Source organism: Staurois parvus, unplaced genomic scaffold (assembly GCF_062004578.1).
Source record: "Staurois parvus isolate SC_StPar_1 unplaced genomic scaffold, SC_StPar_1.0 ptg000054l, whole genome shotgun sequence".
NCBI classification, from domain to species: Eukaryota; Metazoa; Chordata; class Amphibia; order Anura; family Ranidae; genus Staurois; species Staurois parvus.
In genome coordinates, this window is record NW_028317850.1 from 2,737,893 (window position 1) to 2,757,096 (window position 19,204).

The following is a 19,204-nucleotide window of genomic DNA, read 5'->3' on the forward strand; positions in this document are numbered from 1 at the left end:
CAGTGGGAAACTTTCAAAGCTGCTATCTGTCACCACACCCATATCACCAAGGCTATTCCAACATGTAGGTTTATTAAGACCAAAGAACTATTTGAAGCAGATGTCACTAATGTGTATTCCGATTTTGAGAGAAAAAGAGTATCCAGATTGAATGATTATTAAAGGGAAACAAGGAGCATGCAGAAAGAATAGGAGCTCCTTACTAGCTGTAGACTCCACTAGTAACATGCCAGTCGTTGTTACTACTTTTTCCAGAGAATATGTTGCAATTGTGCTAATTGTCAGGAGGAATCTCGCACTACTGTGTGCTGATAATCTTATTTATGGGCCCCTTAAGGAAAGCCATAGATGATTTGAAATCAGTGTTGATGGGGGAATACCTTTGGCAGCGCTATTGTGCTTTTCCGGCGGGGAGCATTCCCTGCCGGCAGAACACGATTACTGCTGGCCACTATAGCCACTGGCAGAAATCACATGCATAAAATCTGACAGGCTATATTATAATCGATGGATCGTAATATACAGTATAATTTATTGTCAATGCAGAAACCAAAAGTAGTATGTTTGGTTGTGTCTGGTAATAATTTTCCCTTTCACTAGATTACCAATTTTGGCACTAAGAATGTAATTTTATGATCAAAATGAATATTTATTCAATAAGTATGGTGTAGTGCTAGACACCTCTAAGTGAGAACCAATAAACAATACTATGGTGGCCAAAATTCTTTTGCCTCTCACCCTTCAAATGTGTCTAGGCATTTTTACATGGACATGTGGGTGATATGTCCTTATTTTCAGCATAGAGAAGATTTTGCCTTTTCCGTGTGGGGGAGGAGGGGGGGCATGTTGCAGAAGACTTTTTGAGAGGAATGCACTGTGCCTTTAGCTCTACTTTAAACTTCAGTCTAGGATCCACAGGGCTTAAGCCACCCTGATGGGACATGCGTTTGCATTTAAAAACAGTTTATAATTTATGTAACTTCATCTCTAAAAAGTATACCCAGGATCTTTCTTTAAAATTTTTTTTTGTTTTTTTAAAACAGGCATTAGATTAATGGTTTTAAGCCGTGTTCATGTGTGCTTGTATGCTTTAAAAGGTTTCTGCCCTGCCCATGATGTGGAGACCTCTTAGGCAGAAACGTTTACGCGGTTGTTAGTTCGTATGCAAGATGGATTGATAATACGGCTGGCATTGGCGGAAGCGCTGTGTGCCAGCATTTATATCCTTTTGTAATTTGTAGATATACCAGATGTTGGTCAGTCTGGCAGACATGACCATCTTAAACACACAGACATTCATTGCATTCTCATGTGGAGCTTTAGCATATCTTGGTAATGTCCTCAAATGTCATAAAATGATGCTAATGTTTGCCATCCAGTGATATAGTTGAACTACCCAGTGGTTTGCCTGGTACCCTTCTGCAACACATCTAGAATTGTGAGAATTTAAATAAAATTTGTGCAGATTTAATTTTTTTGAAAGATCGGGTACTAGTACTATTAATACAACCATCATTCTTTTTTTTTTTTGCTGTAATCCTGTCATCTGGTTTGTGCTGGATTAGGTTTGGGATAACAGTGCATTGTCTTTACCATGTTATATTCAACTAAGCTGTTTTTCTTTTTAAGTAATGCCCTGCAAAACAGCTTCACGCCACATATAAGAAAAGAAAATCCAGCTTGTGGGATATTTGTAAATTAAAGTATGTTTAGCTATAGCTAGAGAAAGACATGTAAAATAAATATTTAAAATGAACGTATCTGAAGGTAGAAAAGAGAATCTGCTTAGTAGGACTCTACGGCTTGGGACAAGCATAAATCTATACGCGGACAAAAAAAGAACACCAAAAAAAAAAAAATGGTCGGACTCGATGGACCACTTGGTCTTTTTCTACCGGCACTTTTCTATATTTCTAGGTTTCTACTGCCCACACAGCTTTATAATTATCTCAGTAGTAACTTCTAGCCGTGAAGAAGATCTATTAGAAGCAGGTTTTTCTAGACACATCAACTTCACAAGCTTGGTATACAACTTTTCCTACCCCTGCCGTTTGTTAAGAATGTGACAGGTTCACTTTAAAGGTATGCATTTTATGGCTAAACACCTGAGCTTCCTAGTACACTTGTCAATTAGTACACCTGACACAAATGACTGAAAACAAAGTACAACTGTTACACAAAACCCTGGGAAAACCAGATATGTATTACAAATATGTCATCGTGTTTAACCAAAAAAAAAAAAAAATCTTACTCTTCTAGATGTTTTCTTAATTCTTTTTCACTCTCCCCCAGTTTCCCACGAAGAACCAAGTTTTCTTCCATGCTACATTCAAGTTGTTCCTGGATGTCTTTCATGCTTGCTTTTGTTTTATTGTTCTGTTCTTTGTTGCTTTCTTGACTCTGGATTCATGGCATGTAAAGACAGTTTTTAGTACAGCTCAGACACAAACAGTTAATATAAACATATTTAAAAAGGATGCACAAACCATAACACAATAGCGAGATCAAATATTGCTTAAGGCAGTCTACCTTCATACCCAGCTCATTCTAGTAAAGTCATGTTCTTCTATCAATAAAACTCTTTTCTGTATAGTTTCAATGATTCAGGTTTCACAGTACTGCCTAGCTGACGTATTAAAGAATACGTAAAGCCAACATTTCATATTCTTGATATGTGCCTGCTGTACCATGTACTTGTATGAAAAAGTATACTGTTCTCTTTATATTGCTTTGTGTGAAATCCCTGGTGTTCCTGGCAGTCCCTCTGCATTCCTATTAAAAACTGACCATGCTAGGCATGTACGCACAGCGTGGTCAGTTTTCTAGCTGTACTGGGAAATCAGTCTGCTCTCCTCCAATGATCAGACTTGTGATGAGAAGCCCCCCCCCTCCCCGCACAGCCATTCACTGGGAAGACCAGTGTTTCTCCTGACCTCACTCCTCTATGCAGCTGAGAACAGAGGGTATGTGATCACTTATGAAAAAGAAGAACATTCATAATGCTTTTTAGATGTATAAACACGTTTTGCCTTTCATTTCTATTTTAAACTGTATGGGCCTTTTTACAAGGTGAGAGTTTACATATTCTTTAAAGTAAACCTGAAATTAAAAAACATGTGGGCTGCCATTACTGACCTTTTATAAAAGTGCTGGTTACTTGGCTGTCATGCTGACTTTCTGGTTTCAGTGTTTTCTAATCCACGGACTTGAAAACGTTTGTCAATTAGGAAATCAGAGAAAAGTCATAGGGCCTTATCTGCCAACCTGTTTGGGGTCAGTGATTTAGAAAATATTGAAACCTATGGCCAGCTATGCATCCAGGCAAATGTAATTTTCAGAAGGAAAGGCCAGCCATGGACGCCTCCATCTCTCTATCTTGACAGGCTGTAATAGTACACAATGTAGTAAACAAGAATGTACCTACTGCATGCAATGCTGTATACTTAGCATTCTACTATAGTCAGCCCTATTATTCTGGACAGTGCAACAGGGAGAAAACCAGCTCAGTCAACTACTTTAACTTTAACATGCTTGTTGTCCCGGTGCTCTCTTCCTCATTAATGACAGCTAGTATAGAAGGCCTCATGTACACTGCTGCTCATAAACGCCAGTTTAGGAGCTTTTGGAATTTATTTGCCAAAGCCCCTGAACTCAGCCTATGTGTCCATGTACACATGGACTCTGGCTTTTACCAGAGTTTAGGAGCATCAGAGTTTAGGGGCAGTTAAACGTTCTTCTCCTGAATGCAGAAGAATCATGTTCAGGAGAGAAACGTTTTGGCCAAAAAACACTAAACGTGACAAAAATGCATGTAAGCACTAGCCGTGTTTAGCACTTTGTTAATGTCAATGGAAAATACTCTGGCCAATCAAATGAATCAACGCCCAAGCGCTAAACACGGTACTGTTCTGCTGCCAGGAGAGCTAACCGTCTAGGAGAGTTCATGTATTCATGAGGCCTAAGAAGAGTCTACACCAGCCTTTTTCCTACAGATTTTGATAGAGTTTCCTTGAGGAAAGAGGAATTTCTACCTCTCAGATAAATTCTCACTGACACAAAATGATCTATTTGTAAACAGGAGCATTTTTCCCCATTGACCTTCACACTAATGCACAGTGAGCTGCAAATACAGCAATTATTAACAAGGGTTCCTTGAGACCAGAAAGTTATTCCAAAAGTTTCTCCATGTTAAAAAGGTTGAGAAATCGCTGGTCTAAACAAACCAAACATAGTTTAGGATGGTCCCCAAATAAACTGCCTTTTTCTAATACTTCATTAATAAGGTCACTATTGATTAAAGTTGGGGTGAGAACTTCACACACAATGTTTTCTATTGAAAATAACATTTATAAACTGGAACAATGATATTACAATTTTTTTTCTTTAGGTGATAAGTTTAAAAATATATTTAAAAAGTGTATAGCTAGCCAAAGCAGTTTAAAGAGTGTGAAAGGTTAGAAACTCTGTAAAAACTCAGGTTTTTATTGTTGTCTGTGTCTCCCCTCGGGAGATTCACTGGGCAGCACAGTGGCTAAATGGTTAGCACTTCCGCCTGGCAGTACTAGGGTTGTCAGTTCAAATCCTAACCACGGCACTACCTATCTGGAGTTTGCACGTTCCCCCTGTACCTGCGTGGGTTTCCTCCAGGTACTCCGGTTTACTCCCACACTCCAAATACATGCCAGTAGGTGAATTGTCTCCTGTCTAAATTGGCCCTAGTATGTATATGTATGAATAGGAGTTAAGGACCTTAGATTGTATGGCTCTTGAGAGTTAGGGACTGATGTGAAATGTACAATATATGTATGTAAAGTGCTGCGTAAATTGACGGCGCTATATAAGTAGCTGAAATAAAAAATAAAATAAAATATTTGCCCTGGTGACTATTGTGATCAGAACAAAAAGTGATGAGAAATCCAAAATTGTACAGTTATTGCAACAACAGAAGTGTAGGAAGAGATTTACAGTTGGAATACTTGTTATAGCTGTCTATAAAGGCATCCCATCAGTTTGGAGACAAAACTAAAAAAAAGTTTTGCCCAGAGATTTATTTTAAAGCAACTAAGTCCACTAAGAATGCCTTATGAATTCCCAACATAATTAATGATGCCAAGGGAAGGCATTAGAAATCAAATTCCAGCAATTGTCCAACAATCCTGATATAGGAACTGTGATTCTCTGCCCTGGTACATAGTCTATGCCTGCCCACAATGCCATTTTAATGTATAGAAGCCCTGCAACATATGGTATCATGCTTAGATTTAGGCCCCGTTCACACCTGGGATCTAAAGCAGAATTGCTGTAATTCTGCTTGCAATCCCAAAACGCTCTGCAAATATGACAATACACAACACCTGTTTAGGTGCCATTTATTTTCAATGGCACCAAAATTCGGTGCGGTTCTGCCATTATAAATTGTGCTACAAAGCCTGGGATCTGGGGGGACCCTTGCTAAAGCAGACTTCCAGATTCCGATAAGCCCCCCACCCACAGACTCCCCCACAACCACAGCCCAGGGTTGTGGGGAATAGGCCCTTGTCCCCATCAGCATGGGGACAAGGTAGATATCCATACCAGACCCTTATCCGAGCATGCAACCCGGCAGGTCAGGAAAGGGGGGACGAGCGAGAGCCCCCCTCCCCCCCTGCTTCAAAGCACCCCCCATATTGAGGGCATGTGGCCTGGTATGGTTCGGGAAGGCGCAGCTCTCGCTTGTCCCCCCCCCCCCCCTTTCCAGACCTGCCAGGTTGCATACTCGGATAAGGGTCTGGTATGGCTTCTGAGTGGGACCCCACGCCATTTTTTTTTCAAATTCAGGTGTGGGGTTTTCCCTCAAAATCCTAACCGGACCCAAAGGGCTTGGTATGGATGGAGGGGAGGCCATTTTTTTGTATTATTTTGTAATTGCTGGCTCTTTTTTTTTTTTTTCTTACATTCAGCTGTCAGTGGGGAACCCCTCTGACAGCTGATGACTCATAGGTTGTTAGGGACTCGGCGGCCATCCATTCCCTAACAACCCATGACACTACTGACAGATACAGTACATACCACAAACCTGAACCACTACTTAATTACCGCACGCATTTAATTATTTATTTCCTATTGTGAATTGACTTCAAGGTCTTTTTATGTGGTATTTATGGAGTGTTTTCGCTATTTTCAGTAAATACCTCATACTGGCAATAGTGAATTGACATTTTCAGTAAGCTTAGCCCAGAGCTTCCCACATGTGCGGTGTGTTTTTGTGAGCGTTCTTGAGGCGGTTACCCTTCATTTCAAAGGTAAGAGATGTTTTTGAGGCATTTTTTTTTTTTTAACGCCCCGAAGTTTTTACACTGCACTGCAAGCACAACGCCTCAGTGTGAAAACATACATAGATATACATTCACATACACAGAGAAACAGTTTTCTTGAGCTTTTCATGAGTTTTTTTTTTAACTAGAAAACGCTTCAAAAACACCTCAGTATAAAAGCAGCCGTACTTTCATAAAATTATTTCACTCTGTATAGAAAAAATGCACATTAACATGGCAAGTAATTGTGGAAATTATTTTGTACCTTTGTTTGGTCATCAAGTCGTTTCTGGAGGGAAGCCAGTTTCCTTTCTAGTTCACTCTTCTGGTCGGTCAAAGCTTTGATTTCAGCTGTTGGATCTGGACTCTGGAGGGAAGAAAGTAGTTACATTTCATACAAACCAAATATAATATATAAAGAAGCAGAAGCATTAGAAACTTTGGTGAAGGAAAAGCACTAGTTAAACTAGTATAAAGTATAAAAATAACATCCATTAAGTTCTGCGATACATTAGCTACAGTAACCAAAGTAACAACATCTGCTCGCTGTGACAAAGTATATCCAAAGACAAAAATGTAAATCATATATTCAGTACATATTGAATTTCAATTATTTCTAACCTACTCCTATTAAAGCTCCAATCTGATTGACTTAGAAAGTCACTTTAAAAAATATTTAAATTATTTGTCCAATAGTGAACAAAAAGGCAAATACCACAAACAGAACAAAATTCATTAAAACACACGAAAAGAAAAGCAAAGAATGAGGTGTAAAAACAGAGCTCAGTCATTAAGTGGAGGAACACATGGTAAATTTAAGCAATAGTCATTTAGTGCCTAGCACATGCATTTGCCTGCATGTTCTAAGGAGTGCTTTACTTAATCTGCAAAAGAAAGTCATGAGACTTGGATTAATTAATAAAAAAAAAAAATAAAATGCCTCCATACTTGAAAGCTCTTTAAAGAGTCACAGTCACTTAAAGTGGAACTCCAGTTAAAATAAAAATAAAAGTCAGCAGCTACAAAAATTGTAGCTGCTGACTTTTAAAAAGTCCTCACACAGGCTGGGTTCACCGACCATCCAGTGTACGCGGGGCCGGCATCTTAGGTATGGGCACCCAGCAGTGACAGCTTGCAACTTCACAGCTGGGTGCCCACTGCACATGCTTTCTGAATGATTCTGTAGTCTTCTAGGACCTGTCACATGTCCCAAAAGACTACAGGAGGGAGGGGGGTGGAAAACTTCCTCATCCGATCTCCTAGGCAATGGCAGCGGAAGTGGGAGCAGGTACCTGTCAAATTCAGGTACCCGCTCCCCAAAGGTGCCAATCCTTAACGGGGAGTAGGGGATGCAGCCTTAAAGGGTAACTTCCCCTTTTGGGTGGAGCTACACTTTAAGCTGGCCATAAATGGGTAGAATTTCAAACTAAATTTCTTAGGAAATGAACATTCAAAGAAAATGTTTTAATTTTGCTAATCATTAGTGGGGTCAAATCAACATTTGTTTTTGACTGCAGTAATGAGAATATTCGACACACACACAGCTATGGACTGGGTAATGTGTCAGGAACATAAGGATGCCCCATCGTTTGATGGAAATGAAAATGATTGACCTACAGAGGACTGAATTCAAAGACGCCCCAAAAATCAAAGTGAAAAAAATGATACAGCAGGCTAGTCCATTTTGCTGAAATTTCATTGCAGCAACTCAAAATGCTACTCGGTAGTTTGTATGGCCCCCACGTGCTTGTATGCATGTCTGACAATGTCGGGGCATGCTGCTAATGAGATGACGGATGGTGTCTTAGGGTATTTCCTCCCAGATCTGGACCAGGGCATCACTCAGCTCCGGGACAGTCTGAGGTGCAACCTGGCAGAGTCTATGGACCGAAACATGATATCCCAGAGGTGTTCTATTGGACTTAGGTCAGGTTAGCGTGGGGGCCATTCAATGGTATCAATTCCTTCATCTTCCAGAAACTGCCTGCATACTGTCGCCACATGAGGCCAGGCATTGTCATGCACAAGGAGGAACCCAGGACCCACTGCACCAGCGTAGGGTCTGACAATAGGTCCAAGGTTTTTTATCCCGATACCTAATGGCAGTCAGGGTGCCATTGTCTAGCCTGAAGAGGTATGTGCGTCCCTCCATGGATATGCCTCCCCAGACCATCACTGACCCGCCACCAAAACGGTCATGCTGAACGATGTTACAGGCAGCATAACGTTCTCTACGGCTTCTCCAGACCCTTTCACGTCTGTCACATGTGCTCAGGGTGAACTTGCTCTCAGGGCACCAGTGATGGACCTGCCAATGATGGTGTTCAATGGCAAATGCCAATCGAGCTCATTGGTGCCAGGCAGTGAGCACAGGGCCCACTAGAGGACGTCGGGTCTCAGGCCACCCTCATGAAGTCTGTTTCTGATTGTTTGGTCAGAGACATTCACACCAGTGGCCTGCTGGAGGTCATTTTGTAGGGCTCTGGCAATGCTCATCCTATTCCTCCTTGCACAAAGGAGCAGATATCGGTCTTGCTGCTGGTTTCAGGACCTTCTACAGCCCTGTCCAGCTCTCCTAGAGTAACTGCCTGTCTCCTGGAATCTCCTCCATGCTCTTGAGACTGTGCTGAGAGACACAGCAAACCTTCTGGCAATGGCACATATTGATGTGCCATCTTGAAGGAGTTGGACTGCCTGTGCAACCTCTGAAGGGTCCAGGTATCACCTCATGCTACCAGTAGTGAAACTGACCCTAGCCAAATGCAAAACTAGTGAAAAACAGTCAAAAAAGATGAGTAGGGAAAAAAATGTAATTGGCCTCCAACCTGTAAAACCATTCCTATTTTGGGGGTCGTCTCATTGTTGCCCATCTAGTGCAACTGTTGTTAATTTCATTAACACCAAAGCACCTGAAACTGATTAATAACTCCTTCTGCTACTTATTTGGGGCTTCTAAGTAGTTTTCTAGCAAAAAAAAAAAAGATGTTTTTTATATGTGGGAGAGGAATGTCTGAATTGGCCCAGAGTGGAAACGGTTAAAAGAAAGATCAATCAGTCATTCTGGCAACTACCAATAAAAAAAAATCCAACTTGTCCCTTTGGAAATGTTCGTCTGAACAGTCCACATCAGCTCTTGAAAGCAGTATACTAACGAACAGAAAATTGAACAATTATTCAGAACACAGAGATTTTCGTCCAATTTTCTAATAATGTGTACTAGGCTTTAGATTCGCTGTAATTTAATTGCATGCACAGTTGGTAAGATTTATACTGTTGAACCATGGTATACTATTCTTATTGTTTCCAGAAACAAAATCTCTTATTGAATTTCCAAGCTAATAGGACATGCAATAAAATCATCACTCCGCTGTCTGAGAATGAAAACGAGAAATGCATCGGAACGGCAAGCGTAATCAATTTCCTTTCTTTTGTTAACATTTAATAAAAGAAAATAGCCACTTTGTCAAAGTTAAAGATTGTTAATATTGATCGTATGTTAAAAGTAAACTACCATAAGAAATGCAACAACAAAAGGAAATCTCAAAGCAATAGAAAGGTCATTAAGAGGGGAAAACTAATAATATAAAAAGCTTCTTATCTCCACATGTGCAAAGTGTAAACATCAATTAAAGAAAAGGGGACTATTTACCTGCACATTGCTGGAGGCTCGGGATTTTAAAGTCTGAATCTTTTCAAAGACCAAGTTGACTTTTCTTTTGGTTGCATCGTCATTATCCTGACTTCTGAAATACAGAAATTTAATTGCACTTTAAACTGCAAGTCATCCTTTTTTAAACATATTTTTTCTTGAAACTCAATAGGGCTGATTTACTAAAAGCAAATGGACTGTGCAAATGTGCTTAGCAAATATAGTGAAATTTCACTTTGCAAAGAATACCCAATCAGATGCAATGAAATTTAAAAACAGCATTTATGCTTGCACATGATTGGATAGTAGAAGTAGAATGCAGAATTAAAAGTTCATTTGCCTTTAGTAAATCAACCTCATTGTTTGCTAGATGTAACAATCACCGGGGTTTATTTACTAAAGCTGAAGCGTGCAAAATCAGGCTCACTTCTGCATAGAAACCAATCAGCTTTTACCCTCAGCTTGTTCAGTTAAACTTTTGCAATAAAACCTGGAAGCTGATTGGTTTCTACGCAGAACTAGCCAGATTTTGCACTCTCCAGCTTTAGTAAATAAACGTCCATGAGTCTGACAAGACTTTATAAATGTCAAATACCACTGCGAGTGTCCAGTAAGAATCCATCATCAGGCACGTTCATTACCAGTGGACTGCTGTGACAGAGAAACCAGTTTACTGAACATGTGTAGGATTCTTTAACCACTTGCCTACAGGCACTTATACCCCCTTTCTGCCCAGGCCAATTTCCAGCTTTCAGCACTGTCACACTTTGAATGACAACTGCGCGGTCATGCAACACTGTACCCATATGAAATTTTTATCATTTTTTGGAGACAGACAGAGCTTTATTTTGGTGGTATTTAATCACCTCTGGGTTTATTTTTTGCTAAACAAACTAAAAACAACTGAAAATGTAAAAAAAAAGTTTTTTCTTAGTTTCTGTTATAATATTTTGTAAATAAGTGATTTTTCTCCTTCACTGATGTGCGCTAATGAGGCGAAGACGAAGTCCGGAAGTGACGAAACGCGTTAAGGGTGTGACGTAGTGACGCACGCACGCAGACCGGAAGTGTCGCCGCGGCCATTTTGTGGGTTATCAACACATGGCATTTTGCATCTGTTTGATAGGACTCACACAGGAAGCATGTTGGAAGCCGAATTAAGAAAATTTTAATGTAAGTTCTCATTAAATCTTGTTTTACACTTTGAATATGAGCCTTGAGACCCTTCTTGTCTTTTTGAGGACCTTGGAATAATTTCATTGGAGCATTCAGAAGATCTCATGTGGATGCTGGTATAAGGATACAGAGGGTAATAGTGTCCAATACTATTGGTGCTGGTGGATACACACTGTTGCAGTGTTCACTGAGTGGTCACAGTTCATTCACATGTGCACGGAAAAATACACATATATAGTGTTTGCACACTTTTTTGTGTTTTTTTGTTTTTTTTGTGTTTTTGTGTTTTTATTTTTGCACGAAGAGAATATATATATATATACTATTTATAAGGGTAATGCACTAGATTTCTGAATTTGTTTTTTTCGAGGTATTGCGGGATGAAAGGGAATTTCTTCTGACTGGATAAAATTTGGAGATTTGGACAATTTTGGGACACCATTTCTGTTTGACACTATTTGTGTTTACATTGGGACATTTTGGGACACTTTATGCTGGACTTTTTTTAATTACTTTTTATTTTTGTATTTTTGAATTTTATGATTTTTTCCAATTTTTATGATTATATTCATCTGTTTGAATTTGTTTATATAATTTCAAAAAGGTTGTAATATTATGATGGGCACTGATAGGCTGCACTGATTGGCACTGATAGGTGGCACTGATGGGCATTGACAGGCATCACTGATGGGCACTGAAAGGCAGCACTCATATATGGCACCGATAGGCGGCACTGATAGGTGGCACAGATAGGCGGCACTGACAGGTGGCACTGATAGGCAGCACTGATGGGCATTGATGCGCACTGGTAGGTGGCACTGACTGGCCCTGATAGGTGGCACTGATAGGTAGCACTGACTGGCATTGATAGGTGGCACTGAAAGGCAGCTCAGATGGGCACTGATATGTGGCATTGATATGCACTGGTAGGCACTATTTGGCATTGGTGTGGCACTGATGGGCACTGGCAGGTGGCATTGATGAGCACTGACAGCTAGCATTGATGGACACTGACAGGTGGCACTGCTGGGGCTACATTGATCATCAGTGCCCTGATGATTTGTGTACATGTCCCCTCTGAGGAATGCTGATTACCGGCTCTCCCCTCCTCTTGAACTGTCAGCGTGACAGCTCGTGAGGAGAGAAATGCCGATAACCGGCATTTCCCTATTTACATGCGATCAGCTGTGATTGGACACAGCTGATCACATGAGCGAGCCGACATTTTCAGCTCTTTCCGTTGATCGGTGATCCGCTGTGTCCGAGGGACACAGCGCACCATCGATCGCTGCTTTGCGCTCCCCCAGAGCCGCGCAGCTAGATTGGGAGGACGTCATATGAAGTCCTCCCAGAACAAGAGAACCGCCTTGCACCTGTCATTTCCTTATATGGCGGGCGGGAGGCGGTCAAAGTGGTTATAAAGCCTATACATTTTTTTACCTTAAAATACTATTAAAATCAATTTATTTTAAGAACAAACATGTCATACTTACCTGCTCTGTGTAATGGTTTTGCACAAAGCAGCCCAGATCCTCCTCTTCTCGGGTCCCCCACAGGTGCTCCTGGCCCCTCCCACCCAGTGCAGCACTGCGCCCTCTCCTTGCCTCTATATTGGAGCTGATGCCTACTGGAATATGACTGCACTTCCCAGGACGTTCAAATGTGGAGGATGTGGCAGGTTGGAACATGAACAAAAAGGTAGAGAAAAAAATGGCATTTTAGATTGCAGATGAGGTAGGGTCCACTAAAGTGAAGTGAATTACTGGAGTTAAATATTAGTAATGGTCCGCTTTAGTACTCATGCACACTGGACGTTTTTACACTGGACATTTTTCTACAGCCAGTAAACTCCCCAGCATGTTATCCTATGTGTCCATGCATACATTGGCTTTAATCAGCGATTTATGGCAGGGGTATTTTTTTTGACTGGAAAAAACCCAGAACTAGTGGGTTTCTAGAGAAATTTTGTAGCTGTAAAAACACTTTAATGCTGGTAAATGTGGCAAACTGGCGTTTTTGGGCTTTTTTTGAGCTGAAATTTTTTTTTTGTGTAAAAAGTGCAAAAAAATCCTAAAAAGTGCAAACACTGAAAAACGCGGCTAAACACAAATGCAAAAACACTAAAAAAAAAAAAATGGGGAAAAACTGAACGCTACTAGAGTTTTTAAAACGCTCAGTGTGCATGAGGACTTAAAGCTGAAGTTAACTCTGCTTATATTTTATCTTCCCTGGTTCATCTCTCCCTCCAATATTATGCAAATTAAATTTTAAAATAAAACTTTCCAATTTTCATTATATATTTTAATGAAGCAGTGCCAACAGATCATGACTAAGGGAAGGGACTGTATAAAGCTTTCAGGAAACAGAAGACCACCCTAGGTAGAGTCCACATGTGATGCTGAGCCTCCATGATTGGTTGAAAGAGCTGAAATCCAATGAATGAAAGGGTTGTTTTACAAGGTGAAGGTTTACGCATACTTTCACAAATGCTTATACTCAAGCATAATACGAACCCTTCTTTCAAGTAATTAAAGAGTATCTGTTTTGCAGTTTCCTCATTAGTTTGCTGCGCTAGTTTTTGCTGGCCCTTCAATAGGTCTGGTGTCACCTGAAATTAAGAAAAAAAAAAAATAGAATGAAAAAACACACAATGTTCTTAAACAAAGCACTACAATAAATGAAGAGTACCAACGCTTAAAGGGTTAGCCCAATTAAATATGTATTTATTTCTTACAGGTACTTATATAGCGCCGCCAAGTTACGCAGCGATTTACATATTTATTACACATTAACATCAGTCTCTGCCCTCAAGGAGAGTACAATGTAAGGTCCCTAACTTACATTCATACATACACATACCGGGGCCAATTTAGACAAGAACCAACTAACCTACCATCCTGTCTTTGGAGTGTGGGAGGAAACCGGAGTACCTGGAGGAAACCCACGCAGGCACAGAGAGAACATGCAAACTCCAGGTAGGTAGTGTTGTGGTTGGGATACCAACAGACGACCCCAGTGCTGCTAGGTGGAAGTGCTAACCACTTAACCACTGTGCTATTATTGTTTTGATTAACTGTCAGAATACACTGATACACGGCTGCAGCCCAGTAGTTGCAGACGATGATACAGAAACGTTTCCAAGAAGGCCATTTGACAGAAGTCAGTCTTTAAGTGCAGCCACACATGGATTGACATTGTCTGTTTCCTGCTGAACTTCAATCTATCCACGTCCAGCTTTACACAGAGGACAATGCAGCAGGAAAAGGCAGACAGGACGCTGCTAAAGCAGAGTTCGTCCCTGAAATTTTTGGGATGTATCGTAGTCAGTGAACTTAATTTATAACTTAGGTGCATTAAATCACAAAAAAAAAACCCATGCACTGAGGGACCCACACCTTTTGAAACATGCTACATTAAGCAGGGGCGGACTGGGTATTCGAGCATTGCCAGAGGGCCTGGGGTCAGTAGGGAGCCCGGTGAGAGGCTCACTGGGCACAATTCACTAAGCAGTATCTTACTGCATCCGAGTATGCGGTAGGATACCTCATAGCATTTTTTAAAAAAAAACAAAAAGTTTGAATTCACCAAAAAATGTTACTAAAATACTGCATGAGTTACTTGATCAAGTCATGTGGTATTTTAGTAGTGAAAACCATGCGGTAATGTTCCAGCTGTCAGCGGGGTTCCCCACTGACAGCTGAATGTAAAAGAAAGAACTGTTGGGAAATAAAAAAAAAAATAAAAAAAACGGTCCCCCCTCCATCCATACCAAGCCCTTTGGGTCTGGTATCTATTTTGAGGGGAACCCCCACACCAAAAAATCCCGCCTCCCCATGTAAATGAGTATGGGGTACATGGTACCGCTACCCATTCCCAAACGAAAAAAAGTTTAGTGTGAAAAAGACAGGAGAATGCCCCTGAAATAGATCCAACGTCAATCACGATGCCCGTCACCGCTGATATCTAGAAAAAGAAAAGAAAAGAAAAAAAAAGGCTCTGCTCCCATCGCAGTCTCTCGGCCATCTGACTGCTCCGCTGGTTTGACAGTTCTTAAATATGTAAGAGGTGGGGTGTCATCACCAGGGGCATGCTGGGTCAAGGATGTCACAAGGAGATGGGGCCCTACGCATGATGTCACTGGGTGGCCCCACCCCTTACATATTTAAGAATTGTCAAGCCAGTGGAGCAGTCAAACGGCCGGGAGCCAGCGTCGGGAGCAAAGCCTTTATTTTTTTATTTATTTTTTTGGGTAGCAGCGGCATCATGACTGACGTTGGATCTACTTCGGGAACACCCCTAAAGCACCCTCCATGTTGAGGGCATGTGGTCTGGTATGGTTCAGGAGAAGGAGGGCCCTTGCTCGTTCCCTCCCCTTTTCCTGACCTGCCAGGCTGCATGCTCGGATAAGTATCTGGTATGGATCTTTTTTTAAATTTTGGCGTGGGGGTTCCCCTCAAAACCCATACAAAACCCAAACAGCTTGGTATGGATGGAGGGGAGACCCTACGATGTTGTTTTTTTTATAATTTTTAATGCCCTTTCTACACAGCTGAGCTGTAGCATGTAGGTGGGATTTTGTGTGGGTGTGGCTTTGGCTTGAGTGTAGGTGGAGACACAGGGTGCCCCATTATCTCTTATTGCCTGGGGGCCTCATGAGTTGTCAGTCCGCCCCTGACATATACCCATATTAAGGGTGTAACATGTTCCTAAGTACCCGCTTTCTACCCCCAGAGCATTCGCCTCCCCCCATGCAGAGGTGTCTTTCCCAGCAGCCTCTGACAAATTTAAAATCATCACAGCTGTGCAGGGCTTGCCCACACAGCCGCATCATTCATTCACAGAGTTATGCGACTGGATAAACTACAAGTCCGTAGTAGACAGACTTGTAGCTCTCAAATGGACCATGAGTGTGGTAATCAGTGCACTCATAGTCCGTTGACACTTCCTGGAGCTCATTAACTGAAAGCCAGTACAGAGGAACATGCAGAGCTGGAGAAGATGTCTGCAGGAGCCTGTCATTGCACCCGTGATTCATTGGTTGTGAGTGCAATGCTTTGCAGGCTCCTATGCAAAAATAACTAATTAAATGCATTTTTTCCTGCAAAATCATGTGCATTTATTAATTTTCTTCTTAAAAGGAGAACTTAGCCTTCAACTGTTCAGTACATCTACGGATTCATGAATAAAGTGTAATATTTGCCTTATTCTACGCTATAGCAGGGTCCCTCCAGCTGTGGGACCGGTTCTGGTAAGCCTAATTTCTAAAGTAGGCCCTGATCATGGTCGCACTTCTGCCTCCTCCTCCTCCAATGTAGGGTTGATTACTCCTGCATTGTACATGATGATGCAGAAGAATATGAGAAGCAGGGATTAGGACCTAGAGTAAATAATACTGCTTTTTACTGTACCTTCTAGATATAGGAGCAGTGCATCTTTGCAGTGCGGGGGGGCCTCAACACATGGGTATATTTTAACTTAGCCCTTTTTGTCTATATAGGGGTTTAAGATTTTTGGGGGATCCTGGATTAGAGAATTGCAGCTGTGAAAAAAACTGAGTGGATATAAGTGGGAACTCTACTTTCCTGGAAAAAAAATATATAAAAAAAAAATACATAATAATAATAATAATATAGAATATACTATTGCTATACAAGCCATGTTGTAATTTATGGTTATTAAAAATTACTTCTCCATTTCGATTTGCAGGCCTGTACTTTTTTGAAAAATTCAATGCAATATGGCAACCTAGCAGTGTTCCATACCCTGTTGGTGTACAGAATGACTCAAAAGTGTAATTTTCCAGCTTGTGTGATAGTATCAACATTTGGAAAAATGACCAAGCTTAAGATACAGGTCAGAACTGAAATGAACCGAAATCGCAAACAAGGCTATCTTTCTTTCAAGCTATCTTCTGTAAACAACAAATCCATCTGTCCTTGTGTAATGGATATGGAGAGGAAGACATACTTGTAGTTCAAATCAAGAGAGCAGCCTAGGAGGACCATGCTTCTCCTCCATAGAGTGGAGCGAATGAGCAGACCCACCCTAGGATAAGAAGTGTGTTAATGGCCTTCCTATAATCCCACCACATTCCATGAATCCTCAGTTTTTTGCTAGTGTCCCAAGATGATAGACCTCATCTACCTTACGGAGAAATCACACTCATAGATGTGTGGTTGCATTCAATTTTTTTTTCTGTGCATGTGAAAATAAAGAAAAAAGCCTAAAAAAAAAGAAAATGAATGCAGCATCCACATTTATAAGATAGATTTCTCCGAAAGGTAAAAGACGTCCATCACTTTAGGACACTTTCAAAAAGCTGACTACTTACAAAGTCAGGAGAGTTTGTGGGGGGGGGGGGGTGTTTAAAATTAAAGTAGCTACCACAACAAAGGATTACTAAACTGCAATACATTACTTTTTTTGTTGTTGTTGGGTTTTGAGTTACACTTTAAGAATGAACAATTAAGAGTAAAAACTCTTTACGGAATAAGTCTACATAAATCATGGGCCATCTTAAACTAAATATTGCATCTTTCCCTGGTAAAAAAAAGTCAATCAATGATTAATCCATGTATTCAAACACTGCTTCTGCACACTGCACTGATTACGAAATCAATCAATGTTTTTTTGCAGAGGGAAGATTGACTTTCATTAGATAGTTCAACTGCAGATATACATAGAACCCTGTGGATTATCCTCCATTATGTGCCGCTTTCCATTAGCGTAGCCCTCCTGGCTTCTCCACAGGAATGGAATCAGTCTTTCTCTTATAGCTTTATCTTTGCAGTTGCATATTGAGAGCCAAGTAATGAAAGATACATTTAACTCATTCCATAGCTTCAGGACTATCAGGCTGAATTCACCTAATGGGTGGAGAAGGGTCTTTCCCATTGTCAGGAAGTGCCTTCAGACTGCAGTCATTTTCCACCCTAATGTGTACATATGTATTGAACTGATAGTTGGGAGGGTGGAGTAGGATTAGTAATACAGTCTCAGAGGACTATGATTTGTCACATGTGTTGAGTGTACAGAGATAGGCCAGAACTCTTTGAAGTTGAGCTCAGTGATAAGCAAACATTGCCTAAATACAAGAAGTATGTGTATTGTCACTTGAATCTTGGCTTGCTTTGTGCATTTCTTCCAGATCTGTGCAGTAATCCACTTTGAAACTTTGACTCTGCTCAGCAGCTTCCCGTAATAAAGACTAGTTAAGCAGCTTCCCGTAATAAAGACCCGTTACTTCTGCTCTCTCTCCTTGTGCAGGGTGACTGGTCTTGTCTCCATCCCTCCTGAAGTTTTCTGTAGCTGGGACCTGCTGGGTGCCCTGTACAGCTCTTCTCTCTTCACAGACTGGGTTTGTAACAGAAATGCAGTACACATAAAGTAGAAATATATCCTTTGTGGCCATTGGGGAATATATTTTAATGAAGGCTTTGACAATGCAAGATTTGGCCATAGCAGAAAGGAACCAGAGCTTCTGCTGGTATAGTGCAAGCATCGCTTTTAAGTGGAGCCACCTGCATACATGCTGCCAAGAGAGCTCAGTTTTCCTCTCTCAGAAGTCTTTACACCCCTATCACCCCAAAATTAATTTAAGAACCTCAGTGGCCAGATGTGCCTGATTAAATAATGAGTGGGGCTGTGTGTCAAAGTTATGGATCAGTGGGGTTTCAAAAATTGGTGACCCAAAAGTAAAGCTGCTAGCATCATTTGGTAACTTTTTTCAAGCCTAGAGCTGATAGGTTGCACAAAATGACAGGTTGACCATGATGTGCATCTGAACCCAAAAACAAACATTTTATATGAAGCTGCTCTCCAGTCTTTTGATGGGTGCATTCATTTTATTTTTCAGGCTTTTTTTCCTTTATTTTCTTTAGGTATTTATATATTGCTCTCTGCAGCTTACTCTCTGAATCTCGTGTGGTCTTGCTTGAACAGAGAAAAAAACAGAGAAAAGATAAGTGCCTATTGAAAGTAGAAATATTATTTTAGCTAAAGTTAGTAATCAAATAAGCTTTTTTTCCCCAATTTTATTATCGAATCTGTTGGCTATATTTGCACTCAGTAGCATGTACACTTTGAT

At 40.8% G+C, this 19,204-nt stretch overlaps 1 protein-coding gene across 2 annotated transcripts in view; it reads right to left on the minus strand.

The window, feature by feature from the left end:
- The window catches only part of CGNL1 (cingulin like 1), a 136,808-nt gene that overhangs the window by 82,108 nt on the left and 35,496 nt on the right, over positions 1-19,204 (minus strand). For both annotated transcript variants that reach the window (XM_089667771.1, XM_089667765.1), the window contains exons 3-6: positions 13,632-13,726; positions 9,943-10,036; positions 6,559-6,660; positions 2,252-2,400 (exon numbers count right to left, since the gene is read on the minus strand). In XM_089667771.1, coding sequence (XP_089523897.1) covers positions 2,252-2,400; positions 6,559-6,660; positions 9,943-10,036; positions 13,632-13,726 — 440 coding nt within the window. The remainder of the gene's footprint in view (positions 1-2,251; positions 2,401-6,558; positions 6,661-9,942; positions 10,037-13,631; positions 13,727-19,204) is intronic.